This window comes from Erythrolamprus reginae, chromosome 1 (assembly GCF_031021105.1).
Source record: "Erythrolamprus reginae isolate rEryReg1 chromosome 1, rEryReg1.hap1, whole genome shotgun sequence".
Taxonomy (NCBI): domain Eukaryota; kingdom Metazoa; phylum Chordata; class Lepidosauria; order Squamata; family Dipsadidae; genus Erythrolamprus; species Erythrolamprus reginae.
Window position 1 is genome coordinate 105,765,940 of NC_091950.1, and position 17,121 is coordinate 105,783,060.

A 17,121-nucleotide genomic window follows, 5' to 3' on the forward strand; every position below is an offset into this window, starting at 1 on the left:
GTCTGTTAACCACAAGATGGATTATAAATTGATTTACTCAGGGAAGGAATAAGAGGGAGGAAGAGGAAGTAGAGAAGAGGAAGGGAGAAGGGAGATTGTAAATAGGAGAAGAGAAGGAGACTAGAAAGAAGAAAGAGGAGGAAGGAGAAAAGGGAAAGAGGAAGAGAAGGAGAAAGAAGGTAGAGGAAAGAGAGGGAGGAAGAGAAAGGGAAGTGAAATGAAACATTAGAGGAAGACAGACAGGCAACAAGAACATAAAAGGTGCATGATTAGGATGTTTGTTCATTGTTTATTGCATAGTAATTTATAACTTATAAATTAATTTATATGCAAAATTTGATATCATTTCTGGTATATGTCTTGATGTATACGTAGAAAATGTTAAAACATTTTTAAAAATCCTATTCCTATTGCTATACTATAATTGACATATTGTACACCACTCCCCTGGTGAACAAACAAAATGTAAAGCCAAGAAATAGTCCTGTATTCTATCTAGCCAAAAATCCCCAGCACTCCATCAAAGTGCAGTCAATCAGGGATCAGTAAACCTGAACCTGGCCAATGACAAAATAAAACAGGTTGGGACCGGTTATCTCCACTATATATATTAATTTCCCTGGGTTGAAAGGGCCAGGCGAGATCTGAGAAATTGACGCGGTGGGGAAACGTCTTTTCCTATCTGTTGCTTAAGCGCTCCCTTGTAAGTATTCGCTGCTGTTCCGTCGTGTGAAAATGAAGCCTCTGGCACAGCAATGGGTTTTGAGCTGGTTTCTCAAATTCTCCTTCGAAATCCATTAGCTGGATATGAGCTTGAGTCAGCGGCATGCAAGTCACTTTGGCACTGGCATAAGCGGGGAGCATCAGCCCAGCTATTCTCGGGCTTTAGCTTGGATTTAGGGCAGGATTGGACAGCAGGAGACCCACAAGAAATGCCCAGCGGGTGCGGAGGCAAATAAAAGAAAATATAAAACAAATAATCAGTTTACAGAGGGTTAGCATTGTTTTGTTGCTTTGTTTTTGTGCAGGGCTCCAAATTTAGCATCCTTTCTCCCCTGGGGGTAAACTTTTTCTTTTTTAACTTTCCAGCTGGTTTTCCGAGCATAAAGTAGAAAGTTGGGGATGGTGGTAGTAAGTGGCCTTCTTCTTCTAAAAGCTGAAAACCAGAAGTGGGCAAGCATTTTGAATTGTTTCGAAATATTAATAGACAAATGAATCTGATAGTTTCATTCAGCTCTTTAGAGTTTTGCTCCATGCAAAGGTACATCCACAAGAGCAAAGGTAGCACGCTTATATCAGATTTAGACTTGGTGAAGCTCAAAGCTACATCAAGATTGAAGGCTCTTCTATATTATACCACAAGGACTCTCAAAGGGCCTGCCGAAACAGAATCTTGGATCATCATCATCATCATCATCAACATATATTGTATGTGTTTCACAAGTTTGGTCTAGTGGTTAAGGTATCAGCTTAGAAACTCAGAGACTGTTACTTCTAGTCTAGCTTCAAGCATGAAAACTCACCGGATGACTTTAGACTACTCACTCTCAGCGCAACTTGCCTCCAACAGGGTGGTGGTTGGGAGGAAGGTCTATTAAGTATGTTTTCAGCCTTAAGTTATTTTTAAACATTATAAACAAAATTTGCTATAATAATAGCAAATATTTAAAATGGAAAATCCAAATTGAATAAAATCATGCGCAAAATCAGAAAACCAATATCAGATACAACTTTTAACCTTTTTTCCTTGATTTTTCAGAAATAGTATTTGTGTTTATTAAACTTATATGCCGGCCATGTCATCATCAGATGACTTTAGATTTAAATTCTTAAGATGTTCAATATTACCATTAAACCATAACAAAAATGGCTAAAGAAAAGGGAAAAACAGCTGAGGGGAAGTTGAGTCTCAGTCAAGTGTTCCATGTCCTTATGCAGAAAACTCAATTATAATGATACTGCTAATGATGAGAGATCTCCAGCAAGAATGTCTTTTAAGAAAACAGTGGAGTAGTGAGTTTAGCATGTTTCTTTACATTATGGTAAATTCCAATTTTTTTGATATACAATATAAAAGTGTTTTGAAGTTTAGTAGAAATGATAATTCATTTAGTGGTTTGACTTTAGAGACCAGTAATTTAATAGATCTTTCTTCAGCCTCAGTGTTGTTGCCTTTCATGAATATTCTGCCACATGTCTTGGGGGGGGGGAATATATTCCTATTTTAAAAAGTTTTATAATAAGGCTGGCATGATGGCATGGGGTATAGAAATTTGTGGCTTGGAATGCAAATACCGTTGTTCAGTTAAGATTTTATTTATTTATTTATTTATTTATTTATTTATTTACTTACTTACTTACTTACTTACTTACTTACTTACTTACTTACTTACTTACTTACTTATTTTGTCCAATACATAATACACATTGAAGAGAAAGATATGTAAAAATACAAGTAAAGAAAAGAATAGAAGAAAAGATATAAAAGCATAGATGAACATATTTGAAAGGAAGAAAAGATAAATGAGATAAGGAGAGACAATTGGACAGGGGACGGAAGGACACTGGTGCACTTATGCACGCCCCTTACTGACCTCTAAGGAACCTGGAGAGATCAATCGTGGATAGTCTAAGGGAAAAATGTTGGGGGTTTGGGGATGACACTACTGAGTCAGGTAATGAGTTCCACATTTTGACAACTCGGTTACTGAAGTCATATTTTTTACAGTCAAGTTTGGAGCGGTTAATATTAAGTTTGAATCTGTGGCGTGCTCTTGTGTTGTTGCGATTGAAGCTGAAGTAGTCATTGACAGGTAGAATATTGCAGCATATGATTATGTTTATTTTAGATTTAGAAAATCTGATGCTATAACCTATTTTTTTTGTTATGTAGATTGAATATAAGAAACAAGATGAAATCTCTTTTGGTCACTGCTGCCATTATTACCTTTGCTTTGGCTTTGTTCTTCCATTCAGGTGAGTAAGTGAGCCCCACAGTAAATGGAAAAGGAATGATAACAATGCAGGGGACAGAAGAATAGAACAGGGAGGCAAAGGTGGCTCATCGTTCAAAGGATTGACTGGGTTTTAATTTGATGGTTTGGAATTACAGTGGTACCTCTACTTAAGAACTTTTCTAGATAAGAACCGGGTATTCAAGATTTTTTTGCCTCTACTTAAGAACCCGAGCCCGGAAAAATTTCCCAGGAAATTTGAGAGTGGTATGAAGGCCTGGCCAGTTTCCTGTCATTCCCCCTTTAATCCCAGCCATCTTGGGCTTTTCTGCGCTGGCAGAGGAGCCTTTCGGTGGTGCTTAAGGAGGCTTTGGCAGTCCAGAGCGAACAGAGCATTTTCCTTTCTCTGGGCGCTGCCTCAAAGTCCCTCTTTTTTTTAAAAAAAAAAAAAGCCTTAAAGTTTTGGATTTTTTTTATTCCCCTCACCTCACCTTCTTCCTTCAGCAGCAACTGTCGTCCTCCTCCTCTTCTTCCTCCTCCTCTCACCCAAATTCCGAGCTTTTATTTCTTTCCTAATGGGTTTGCACACATCATTTGCTTTTACATTGATTCCTATGGGGAAAATGCTTCTACTTAAGAACATTTCTACTTAAGAACCTGGTCACGGACCGAATTAAGGTCTTAAGTAGAGGTACCACTGTATAGGGATGATATAATAATGATAGAACAAATTATATTCTTCTGAATGTCAGATTCTTGGTTTGAATTGCATGAAACTATCTTTGCTGTTCTCTGAGCTTGCTTGTTTTCTTGTAGATGTTTCATTACTCTAACTAGGTAACCTCACTGCTACTAAGGAGTGCTGTTTACTGTCAGTTTCTATTCTGGTGTCTTGCCTGTCTGTGTCAGTGGGGGCGATCTTGGAGATTCTTTGGTTGGGCTGTTTACTGATGGCTGTTTGGAAATTTCTTGATTGTGATACTGCTTACTTGATCGTTGGTCTGAAGTTAACCTTGGAGTTAATCTCTGCCACGGGTGTCAAACTCAAGGCTATGGACTTAGATCTGGCCCATGGGCCTGTCCTGGAAACCGAAAAAGGCTTCTGCCAGCGAAAACAGAACTTAGAAGGCTCACTTTTGCTCCTTTCGGCTTCTATTGGCCACGGTTGCCTCCATCAGCCTGCTGCCAATGAGAGTTTGAGAGGGCCACACATGGCCCCCAGGGCTCCATTTTCAGTCGCAATGACCTTCTGGATTCCACTACCAGCAAAAACGGAGTTCAGGAGTGTGAGGAGCCTTGATAAGTGACATTGAGCTGGCAGAGCCAGTTGTGAAGCTGTGAATGATGGTGAAATAGCCGTAAATACATGGACTGGTGCAAAACTGTTTTTTAAAAACATTGTTTAAACTTTGAACAGTTACTAAACAAAAAAGTAAGAAAAAACTGTTTATAATTTGTTTTCTAACAGTGATTCTGTTTCAGAAGGGAATGTTGTGTTTAGTTTCTTTTTTCCTTGTTTATTTAGGAAGTGCTTTAAAGTGCTACCAGTGTGTAAATGCAAATTGTGACAAAACTGTAACCTGCTCAAGTATACAAGATACTTGCCTAATTATGAACTTTAGTGAGTATAACTTTATCTCTTTTATATTTAATTTCTGAAGAAATATACAAATGTATTAATCTTACATTTAGACCAATGTTCCCTCTAATTTTTTTTGGCGTGGGCAGAAAACTAAAGTGTCTGTTTTAAATCAATGTTTTAAATCAAAAGGTCACTTCTCTCTCTGTTTCTCTCTCTTTCCTCTCATCCTCTGCCTCAATCATTTTCTAATGATTGAGGCAGAGTCTGCGGAGTGGGGCGGCATACAAATCTAAATAATAAATAAATAAAATAAATAAATAATTTCTCTTCTTTTCTTCCCTTCTTTCTATCATTTCTCTCTCTCTCTCCCTTCCTCTCCTCTCTCTCTTTCTTTCTCTCTCTCTTTCTTTCTCTTTCTCTCTCTCTTTCTCTCTCCCCCTCTTGCTCTCTCTCTCTCACTTTCTCTCTCCCTCTCTTTCTTTCTATCTTGCTCTGTCTGTTGCTCTCTCTCTCTCTTATTCTCTCTCTCGTTTTCTTTCTCTCTCTCTCTTGCTTTCTCTCTCTCACACTCTTTCTCTCTCTTGTTTTCTTTCTCTTTCTCTCCCTCTCTCTTTTTCTCACTTTCTCTTTCTATCTCGCTCTGTCTGTTGCTCTCTCTCTCTTTCTCTCTCTGTCTCTCTCTCTCTCTTGTTCTCTCTTTCTCTCTCTTCCTATCTTCTCTGTGGAGACCGGTGAAGGTCTTATTTTGAATGTTCTGGGCGGCTGTGAGAGCACTTTCTCTGGGAACGCCTGCCCCGCCTCTCCTGCAGCCCCTTCACTGACAGCCTGGGACAACAGTGCTCACAGCGAAGGGGCTGTGGGGGTGGGGGCGGGCATTCCCGGAGCACTTGGAAAAAACCCTCTTGCAGCTCCCTCATTGGGAGCGCTTTCACCGAGCGCCTGCCCTGCCCTCTCGCAGCCCCTTCACTAGCGGCCGGATGAGGAGGAGGAGAAGCCACAGCTGCCACAGCCGCTGCAGCCACCATTGCAGGAGGAGCCATGCCCCAAGGAGGGAGGCGAAGGAGGAGAAAGCTGTAAAGACGGTGGATCAGGCGGGGGGGCAGCAACGAGACGGCCGCCGGCGGTAGACATAGGCAGTGGGAGAAGGAAAGGAAGCTGCCCCTGTCCGCCGTGGATGGGTCGTTGCCAAGCCTCTCAGTTGTGGCGTCCCCACCCCCACCACCCATGGGTTGGCAGGGGGATGGGGAGCGCGCGCGCATGCGCGCCCGACATTCAAAATTTAAAAAACCTTCATCAGCCTCCGCACTTTTGTCGCTCCCCACCCGAACTCCAATGTTGCGCAGCCTTGGAAAAGTCTGCACGGAGAGTAGTTTTTGGCCTTAGAGGGAACATTGATTTAGATAGATTTTAATTATTCTGAATAATCTAATATGCAGACAATGAACTAAGCAATAAAATGTCAACCCATAGTATCACTTGGAGAGAACAACAATCAACCACCCCCAGCCACTCACTGTTACTTCTGTTCTTCTGAGTAATTTTTTTTTAACTTCTGGTGACTGTACAACAAATCCCTGCAGTTTTCCCTTGCAAACCTTTGAAGGCTGAGTGAGAGTGAATGGCCCCAAATCACCCAGCAGGCTCTGTGCCTGACGCCTTCATCATTACATTAAACTGGCTCTCTCCCCCACTTGCAGAGATAAAATCAAATAAAAGCGCTTAACACCACCACATTACCTCAAGGATGGGGAAAAGCTACCCTGTTTCTCACAAAATAAGACCTCCCCTGATAATAAGCCCAATCGGACTTCTGAGCGTATGGCAATAAGGTTAAACATTTATTTCAGGGTTCAAAACAATATAAGACAGGGTCTTATTTTCGGGGAAACATGGAATGTTTTTAGTACTCTTTTAAAAAATACTGATAACACTTTTAGGGTGGCAGATCAAACAGATCTCCAGGGAGGATTTTGCAGAAGCTAAGTGCCAGAGACTTCTTACTGGATCCTAGAATATTGCATTGCTTAATTACCAGGTTCTGTAGTAAGCCAGCCTCTAGTCAGTTCTTACAGGTTGAGCAAAAACTATAGGGAATATAGGATAGAATAGAACAGAACAGGACAGATAGAATAGAATTTTTTATTGGCCAAGTGTGCAAGGAATTTGTCTTAGGTGCATATGCTCTCAGTGTACATAAAAGAAAAGATACACTCATCAGGAATCATGAGGTACAACACTTAATGATTGTCATAGGGTACAAATAAGCTAACAGGAAACAATTAATATTAATATAAATTGTAAAGATATAAGCAACAAGTTATAGTGAAGTCATAAGTGGGAAGAGATGGGTGATAGAAACAATGAGAAGACTAATAGTAACAGCAATGGAAAAAAATGGGATTGTCAAGAACCAAACAGATACCCAGGCAAGCAGGGAAATGGAAGAGAATTGATGCTGAGAAATCCTATGCCTTGGAAGAATAGTTAATATTTTTGCAAAGCTAAGAGTGGGCTAAACAGAGTTATATTCCCATGTGCCTTTATTGGAAAAGCAGTTCTCTAGTAGGAGCCAGCAGCTCTGCAAACCCCTAAGAGAGTCAAGCAGGTGCGCTTATGTAAATTCTAGGAGCTTAAATTTCAAATTGAAATTGAAATTTCAAGTGAGAAAACTGACTTTTGTTTCCAATGATGCACATGTTCATTTTTTATTGACTTTTATTTACTCCATAGCAGAAAAACAGCAACTCTTTTAAATTTTTGTTTTGTGATTTTTATACAGAAAAGTAGTATATATAAAGAGACCAACAATATCGTTTAAGGGGTTACTGTGTTTAATTGAACCGCCTATAAAAAGACTATGAAATTGTTGAACAACCTTTTCTGCCTAGATACATACATAGAACTTTTATTTTTAAGTAGGATACAACCTAACCTTGCAATCTTTTTTTTTAAGATGAAGGAAATATATCTGACTGCTGGATGAATTCGCTCTGTGATTTAAAGTCTCTTTCAAGTCATTTTAATTCCAATAACTTCAAATCCAGGTGCTGCAACCAAGACTTGTGTAACAATGTTCCAAATGTAGTAGCTAGCAAGATAGTCCTGGGTGGTTCTTTCTTACTGACTATTGTTTATATATTAAAGCCTTTATTCTGGAACTAAAATGGGGCCTTGTTTTTCAATTTAAAAAGATACAGAACACTGGCATCTTTTGAGAAAGTGTTCCTGCTGGAGAAGATTAAATTATTAGGATACAGTACTCAGCAGATAAAATTTATCTGATATGCTACACATTTCATATTTCTCCTTTCTTGACTCAATTTCTATTTGGAAATGTACATTTAACCTGTAAGATATTCAGGTAGTCAAATGAGGACTTATAAAGGCTTGCTTGTGGTGTTTTGAATTTCATAAAATTGTCAATCTCATTTTAACTTGTATGCAATTGTTCCAATAAAAGTGCTATTATACATTCAAACGTGGATCGGTATTTTTTTTTTGTTTACCTTGAGGGTTTTTCTGATGCCACAGATGAAGCTTCTCCAGGAGGCTGAACCAGAGGTCTCCAACCATGGCAATTTTAAGCCTGGCGGACTTCAATTCCCAGAATTCTGGAAGTTGAAGTCCACCAAACCTAAAGTTGCCAAATTTGGAGACCCCTGAGCTAAACCATTCTAGTGATAATCGTGAATGGCACCCTATCTTCTTGCCACTTTCGTGAGTGGTTCCTTATCAACATTTAGTGACTTGTCTGTGATTAAATGAACTGTTCAAATTCAGATTGCCCCTCATTCCTTAGTAGCACTCTGAAGTCTATTTATTTAGCAATTATTAATGTACTGTCACTGCTACCAGGAAATGATACTTTTTGTTTGGATAATGTGCTTAAACATGTGAAGGAAGCATCTATCCATATGAGCAGGAAACTCCCCAGTTCCCTACAGAATGGAATTACAGTGTTCCCTCAATTTTCGCAGGGGATGTGTTCCGAGACCGCCCGCGAAAGTCGAATTTCCGCGAAGTAGAGATGCGGAAGTAAATACAGTGATCCCCCGATCATTGCGAGGGTTCCGTTCCAGGACCCCTCGCAATGATCGGTTTTTAGCGAAGTAGCGCTGCGGAAGTAAAAACACCATCTGCGCATGCGCAGATGGTGTTTTTACTTCCGCCGCAGCAGCGAGGAGCCGAAGATTGGTGTTTCCCCACCGCCCACGCAAACTCCTCGCTGCCGATCGCCCGCTCTTCGCCCGCCCACGCCGTTCGCTCGCGCCGCTTCCCAGCTGAGTCCTGAAGCCAATTCGCTTCAGGACTCAGCTGGAAAGCGGCGTGAGCGAACGGCGTGGGCGGGCGAAGGGCGGGCGAGCGGCGGGTGCACGGGCAGGCAGGCGGCGGACAAGCCGTTTGCTCACGCCGCTCACTCGTGCCGCTTCCCAGCTGAGTCCTGAAGCCAATTCGCTTCAGGACTCAGCTGGGAAGCGGCGCGAGCGAACGGCGTGGGCGGGCGAAGGGCAGGCGAGCGGCGGATGCGCGGGCAGGCAGGCGGTGGACAAGCCGTTCGCTCGCGCCGCTCACTCGCGCCGCTTCCCAGCTGAGTCCTGAAGCCAATTCGCTTCAGGACTCAGCTGGGAAGCCGCGTGGCTGTTTTAAAACGTCGCCGCCGGCATGGGGGGCTTCCTAGCAGCCCCCCAAACCCGGGTTGGGGGTCCGGGGGTGCTGGCAAGCCCCCCATGCCGGCGGCGACGTTTTAAAACAGCCGTGCGGCTTCCCAGCTGAGTCCTGAAGCGAACTTCTGCGTTTGGCTTCGGGACTCAGTTGGGAAGCCGCGCGGCTGTTTTAAAACGTCGCCACCGGCATGGGGGGCTTCCTAGCAGCCCCCCAAACCCGGGTTGGGGGTCCGGGGGGTGCTGGTAAGCCCCCCATGCCGGCGGCGACGTTTTAAAACAACCGCGCGGCTTCCCAACTGAGTCCCGAAGCCAAACGCGGAAGTTCGCTTCAGGACTCAGCTGGGAAGCCGCGCGGCTGTTTTAAAACGTCGCCGCCGGCATGGGGGGCTTGCCAGCACCCCCCCCGAACCCGGGTGGCCGGGCGAGCAGCGAGCAAACGGCGGGTGGCCGGGCGAAGGGCGGGCGAGCGGCGAACGGCGGGCGAGCGGGTGCTGGGGGGGGCTTCTCGCCCTCCCGCCAGCAAGAGGGGGAAGACCCAGGGAAGCCGCCCAGCAGCTGATCTGCCCGGCGCCATCTACGCATGCGTGGCCATAAAAAAAAGCGCGCATGCGCAGATGGTGTTTTTACTTCCGGGTTGAAAAATCGCGATTTAGCCCGTTCGCAATGATCGGGATCGCGATACCCGGGGGATCACTGTACACTATTTTTGGTTATGAACAGTATCACAAGCCTTCCCTTAACACTTTAAAACCCTAAATTACCATTTCACATTCCCTTAGCAACCCTTTAGATTATTACTCACCATGTTTATTTATTAAAGTTTATTTAAAAAAATATTTATTAAAGGCAGACGAAAGTTTGACGATGACATATGACGTCATCGGGTGGGAAAAACCATGGTACAGTATAAGGAAAAAACCCGTGAAATAATTATAATTAATATTTTTGAAAAACCGTGGTACAGTATAGACTTTTCGCGAAGTTTGAACCCGCGAAAATCGAGGGAACACTGTATAGAAGAATCTGTGAGACTCCAGAGTCAGATAATCTTAATAGATTTCTCCCCCTCCCTGCTATTCTTACAGAAGGATCAGTTGCTAACAGCCTAAATTTCACCAGCAAAATATATGACCATAATACTTGGGTGATTGTTGGGTCCTCCACCTTCAGATCATCTACATGATGGGGCAAATCTGACTTAAGAGCAGGACATGTGTGAAGGACTCAGATGTACTAGTAGTTCATAAACTCAACATGTCCCAATGGTATCACGAAGCTGCAAAGAAAGCCAAGGACATCTTGAGCATCAAGAAGAACATGGAATTCATATCAGAGGAAGTAATATTCCCACTGATCTGCCTTGGTCACAGGTCACTTGGAGCATTGTGTTTTGGTTTTTATCCTTCATTACCAATAGCCTTTTAGGAGAAAACAATCATGCCTTCTGATTAGTTTTTCCTAGTATGCTGTGATGTATTTTTACTTAAAATATTCTAATTTGTAAATGTGCATATATCCTATACACACAAGACATACTATTTAACAAAATAAATTACATTAAAGGGAAGGATTACAAGGGCCACAGACTTGTAGATGCTGAGATATCTTCAGTTCTTCATACTGTGTTTAAATTATTTAAATGTGAAATGTTTTGAGGAAAGAAACACAGAGGTATACATGTCTTAAGTTCTGCCCCAGAGATTCATATGCTTAGGTCCCACCCTGTAGTCTTAATGGCATTATAGCTACTTGATTAAATAATAATTAATTTAGGAACTGTGCCCAAGATGGATCCTTAGCATATCTTTCAAAAGTATATTATGGTTTCCTCCTCAAAGAGTTTCTATATTCTGAGAGGTTTTTTTGTTCCAGAAAGTTCTGCTGGCACTTCTGACTGTGTGATGCTTTAAAAGATTAGATACAAATTCTTAGGAATTTGGTCTACAAATTCTTTGCACAGGTTCAACTAGTGCACCAACTGCGACCCTATTTGGATCGAGAGGCAGTTCTCACGGTCACTAATCACATCACGGCTGGATTATTGCAATACACTCTACATGGGGTTACCCATGAAGGGTGTTCGGAGATTACAGTTTCAAGCTGCACTGGCTTCCTATCGGTCTCCAGTCACAATTACCTTTAAAGCCCTACATGGCTCAGGGTCAGAGTATCTTCGAGACCGACCTCTACCACATACCACCCAGTGACCAGTAAGATCCCACAGGGCTAAACAGTGTCGGCTAGCGGGTACGCGGGGGAGAGCCTTCTTTGTGGTTGCCCCGCCTCTCTGAAATTAGCTACCTTCTGAGATCTGCACTACCCCCATCTTATTGGCCTTCTGGAAAGCCAGGAAGACCTGGCTTTCTCACAGGCCTGGGGTCATTGCCCTCGGGAGGATGACTAGTGGAGTCTGCCCATGAATGTATGGATGGCTGCAATTATTTTATATTGAAATATTTTTATATTGATTCATGTTCATTTTTGTTATGAGCTGCCCTAAGTCCCTAGGGAGTTGGGCTGCATAGAAATATAAATAAATACAAAGGTGCACCATTTTCTGTTGATAGCAATTTAACACTCTGTATAGAGGTTGTATAAGGTACTAAGAATCCTCTTTGTAAAGAACTGTTTGTCCAACAGTTTATGTTCCATTGAAAGGGGGGCAGGAACGGAGAAAGATAAAAAGAACAATTATTAATTTATTGGCTCAGTAGTTCTAGTGTTTTTTTCCCACATTGCCTATAGCTTTGTATGGACTTGTTTTCTCATTATGTGTATTTTGGCTTGGTGACTTGTCCTCATAGGAACTTGGACTCTTCTGGTGATTTCTCAAAAAAGATGTTGCTTTCTTGAAAGTACACTGAGAGGGAGTGGCTTTGCATGAGAATCTTGTGGTTGTACGCGCACACATATTCATTTATGCAAGCGACAGGTGCTCTCACTCACCCCTTGCATAAGGCCCACTGCTTTCAGGATAGTTCCATGTAGAGTTCAAGCATAGTCCTATGTAGAGCATATTGCAATAGTCCAAACATGAGATGATTGGGGCTTGAGTGACTGAGTGCAAGGACTTTCAATTCAAGAAAGGGTGCAAGAATGCAGCTGCGAGAGCAATCATGGGCTTCCCAAGGTATGCCCATGTTACACCAACACTCCGCAGTCTGCATTGGTTGCCGATCAATTTCTGGTCACAATTCAAAGTGTTGGTTATGACTTATAAAGCCCTTCATGGCATCGGACCAGAATACCTCCAGGACCGCCTTCTGCCGCATGAATCTCAGCGACTGGTTAGGTCCCACAGAGTTGGCCTTCTCCGGGTCCTGTCGACTAAACAATGTCATTTGGCGGGACCCAGAAGAAGAGCCTTCTCTGTGGCAGCCCTGACCCTGTGGAACCAGCTCCCCCCGGAGATTAGAACTGCCCCCACCCTACTTGCCTTTCGTAAAGTTCTTAAGACCCATCTCTGCCGTCAGGCATGGGGGAACTGAAACATCTCCCCCGGGCCTATACAGTTTATACATGGTATGTTTGTGTGTATGTTTGCTTTTAATAATGGGGTTTTTAGCATTTTTAAAATTATTAGATTTGTTCTTACATTGTTCTTGTTATTGTTGTGAGCCGCCCCGAGTCTACGGAGAGGGGCGGCATACAAATCTAATAAATAATAATAAAAATAATAAAGTGGTGCATAATGTGGAAGTTATGGAACTGCTAACTACTCTTCAAGCAGGAATCACAAATCCAGGAGAACCCCTAAATTGTGGGTTTGGTCTGTCTAGGGTAGTGTAATCTAATCCAGAACTAAAGTTGTTAAAGGCCCAGATCTTGAAACTCAATATATCCAAAGCCACTTGGTCTTTCCAGTCAAGGCCCAACAACCTCCAGAAACTGTGAAAAGGCAGTGACAACATCACTTGGATCACCAGGACAGAAATATAAAATTGTGTATGATTAGCATGCTGCTGATACTTCAACCCATGTTGATGAATATATATATATATATATTCATCATATATATTGTCATATATACTCAGGGCAGCTTACAACATATTAGAAATCTACATACAATTCTAAAAAACCCACAGTTAAAAACTAAACAAACCGATTCATACATCATACATCCTACATTCATTAATTGGGTGAGGCAAGATATCAAAGTTTATAAAGGAGCCACCTTGTGTTGAACTACTCACTAACAACGCAGGTTGAGACTTGAAATGTCTGCGTGACAACCGGCCGGCTGAAAGCCGCGGCTATTGGCGCCTTCTCCAAGGTGCTGATTGGCCGCGTATACACAGTAACAGTGTAAGCGGGAGATGATACTTGATGTGTATTGGCTAGTTCCTCAACCTGCTCTATGTATAAAGTGCTGTGTGTTTCTGTAACCTTTTTAGTGTGTGTCTGCCTGTTCTGGCAAGAGTTCCTTAATAAATGGCCTGTTATATACGTGAAGTTCCAGTTATTACATTTGGCGACGAGGATTCCTACTATTGTGGGTAATTATACTTACCGCAATGTCTACCCACGTATCTTTTCCCCCCTTTGATCCACAAGGGGAGACCTGGGACTCGTATGTGGCCAGGTTTGATTGTTTTTTAATCGCAAACGGGTTTTCGGAGATCTCAGGAGATCGGAAAAGGGCATATTTCCTCGGATTCTGCGGAACAGAAATGTTCGAGACCGCCCGGGCTTTATTCGCCCCGGTCTCCATTAACAATGTTCCCTGGGAGGAATTCCTTAAGACACTTCAGGATCATTATGCCCCAGCTTCCTCCCGGTGTGCTCGCCCTTACAAATTTTACCAGAGAAATCAAGCGGAGGGGGAATCGATAAATGACTATGTAGCTGCCCTTCGCAGAGCAGCTCTTTACTGCGAGTTTTCTGATTTAAACGATTACCTCCTCGATAGGTTAGTTATTGGTATCCGTGATGGTCGCCTCAAGTGGCGTTTATTGGCCATCCAGGATTTGTCTTTTCATGCGGCTTTATCTGAGGCGAGAGCGTTTGAGCTGTCTACCCAATCTGTAGCTGCCATGGACACCTCTGTTAATGTCACCTTGCCAAGTGGCCCTCCTGTTGATAAGCCCGGGGTTTCTGCGGAGCTGGATGGACCATCGATGCCTGGCGAGGAAGAAGTTTGCCGGCTAGCGGCGAGTCGTGGACGAGAGCAGCCTGCCGCCCGCCCCCGTCCTCCGCTGTCTCCTTGTCGTGGGTGCGGGGGGAGCCATCTTAGAGCTAATTGCTCTTTTCGAGGCGCGTCTTGCTGGCGCTGTGGGGCGAAGGGACATATTGCTAAAGTTTGCCGGTCCCGTAAATCCCCTCCACCGGCTATGAGGGAACAAAAGGACTTGCCTAACTCCGGCTCCCGGTGGCAGAGAAGATCTTCTTATTCCCGCAGGGAGGACTGCAATGCCATTTACAGCGTTCCATGTTCCACTCCAACGTATGTGCGGAAGACGTCCACCTCGGCTGATAAGATTTCTGTTAATGTGCGCCTGGGTCACACTGTCTGCCCGATGCAGGTGGACACCGGTTCGGCTCGTTCCCTTGTCTCCTGGTCCACGGCAAAGCATTGTTTTCCCGCGCTGAAGAAAGCTCATCTTCATCTGTGTCAGCTGAATTAAAAAGACTATCAAGGAACTCGTATTCCTGTCGTGGGGGAGGGCAAATTTGCTGTCCGTTTTAAATCATTTATAGGAAAGCTGCCCTTAATTGTAGTTGATGGGCCCTTCTCCAATTTGCTTGGCTTAGAGTGGTTTAAATTCCTGGGTTTTTCGGTGGCGGGGGTGAATGCAGTGAGGGAAGACACGGGTTTTGACCATTGGGCCAAAGAATTCCCTTCTGTATTTGATGCCAAGCTGGGCTGTTATACGGGCTCGCCTATTTCCTTTAGTCTAGACCCCCATGTGCCAGCGGTTCGACTAAAACCCCGCCGTGTACCTATTCCCCTGAGACCCAAGGTGGATGAAGAGCTCGATAGACTGATTGGCCAAGGGGTTTTGGAGCCAATTGACCAGGCGAGGTGGGAAACCCCAGTGGTGATTGCTGTTAAGGGGGATGGGGGCATACGTCTGTGCGGCGATTACAAATGCTCTATCAACAAGGCATTGGCCCATCATTCGTACCCACTGCCCGTGGTGCAGCAGCTGCTCCACTCTTTAGGGGATGGTAAGGTATTCGCAAGGCTGGATCTCACTCAGGCATACCAGCAGCTTCCCGTGGACCCCCAGACAGCTGAGGCACAATCTATCATTACTCACCGGGGGGTGTTTAAGTGCAACCGACTTCAGTTCGGAGTATCTATTGCCCCTGGAATTTTCCAGGGGCTCATGGAAAGGCTGCTTTATGGAATAGGGGGAACTGTGCCATACTTCGATGATGTGTTGGTTTCTGGGGGAACAATAGAAGAGTTGGAGCATAGAACCAGGCAGGTGTTGTCTAAGTTTAGGGATGCCGGGCTTAAATTGAAGGCTAAGAAGTGTGTGTATGGAGTTCCGAGGGTGGAATTTCTAGGCTTTACCATAGATGCTGAGGGGATTCATCCCACAGCGGAGAAAACGAGGGCGATTAAAGAGGCGCCGAGGCCACAGTCAAAACCGGAGCTTCAGGCATTTTTGGGGTTATTGAATTTTTACGCAGTATTTTTGCCTCACAAGGCGTCCGTTGCAGAGCCATTGCATAGGTTATTAGATAAGGAGGCCGTGTGGCATTGGGGTAGACGTGAGGAGTCAGCGTTCAGGGCAGTGAAGGAAATACTTACCTCTAATAGTGTGCTTGCTCAGTATTCGCCAACGTTGCCTTTAATTCTTACATGCGATGCGTCCCAGTTCGGCGTGGGGGCAGTGATAAGCCACAAGTTACCAGACGGGAAAGAGGCTCCGTTGGCATTTTTTTCCCCGCACTTTAGCTAAGGCAGAAAGGAATTATGGGCACATCGATAAGGAGGCTTTAGCTTTGATAGCGGGGGTGCGTAGATTCCATAATTATCTTTATGGTCGGCACTTTGAGCTGGTTACTGACCACCAACCTCTTTTAGGATTACTGGTAGGGAATCGGCAGAGCCCGATTGTGTTATCTCCGCGAATGTTGCGCTGGATAATTTTTTTGGCCAATTACTGTTATACTTTGACATATAGACCGGGCCGCCACATAGCGCACGCAGATGCTTTGAGTAGGTGTCCCCTCGCGGATCTTCTATCTGACCCAGCTCCAGCCAGCACGGTCTTGGCCATTGGGGACGAGCCTGTCTTATTAGCGGCTCCTGAGGTGGCCAGAGAGACGGAAAGGGATTTAGTTTTGGCTAGGATTAAGCAATGGGTTCTCCGTGGCTGGCCTGCCTCCTCCCCGGGGGAAGCGTTTGCTTTGTACTTTCGTTGTCGGCACGAGTTGTCATTGGAAAAAGGGTGTTTACTCCGAGGTAGCAGGGTGGTGATTCCCCCCAAGCAACGTTTCCGAGTTTTGTCATTGTTACACAAGGGACACCCAGGCATAGTTCGTATGAAGGGTCTTGCTCGTGACTACGTTTGGTGGCCGGGCATGGATAAAGAGATTGAGCAGCAAGTGGCGGCTTGCCAGGTGTGCCAGGAAAGTCGGTGTTTTCCCCCTCTCGCAGAACCTTTATGTTGGGAACCACCTGCAGGGCCTTGGGTGCGGCTGCACCTGGATCTGGCGGGCCCTTTCTTGGGGGAAATTTTTTTAGTTGTGGTGGATGCCCACTCTAAGTGGTTAGAGGTGATCCGCATGAGGTCTACCCAGTCTCCGGTTATTATTCAGGTTTTGGAATCATTATTCGCCTCTCATGGGTTCCCTGATCTACTTGTCTCTGACAACGGCCCACAGTTTACTTCGGTGGCATTTGAATCGTTTTTAGCGGCTGTGGGCATCCGGCATGCCTTGGCATCGCCTTGGCATCCAGCCAGTA

At 44.3% G+C, this 17,121-nt stretch overlaps 1 protein-coding gene across 1 annotated transcript; it reads left to right on the forward strand.

The window, feature by feature from the left end:
- The first annotated feature begins 615 nt into the window (after positions 1 to 615).
- LOC139172321 (CD59 glycoprotein-like) lies at positions 616 to 8,014 on the forward strand. The gene is made up of 4 exons (XM_070761303.1): positions 616 to 703; positions 2,894 to 2,976; positions 4,480 to 4,575; positions 7,490 to 8,014. The coding sequence occupies exons 2-4, from the start codon at positions 2,913 to 2,915 to the stop codon at positions 7,696 to 7,698; spliced, it is 369 nt and encodes a 122-aa protein (XP_070617404.1). The 5' UTR covers positions 616 to 703; positions 2,894 to 2,912; the 3' UTR covers positions 7,699 to 8,014.
- Positions 8,015 to 17,121: the final 9,107 nt, after the last annotated feature.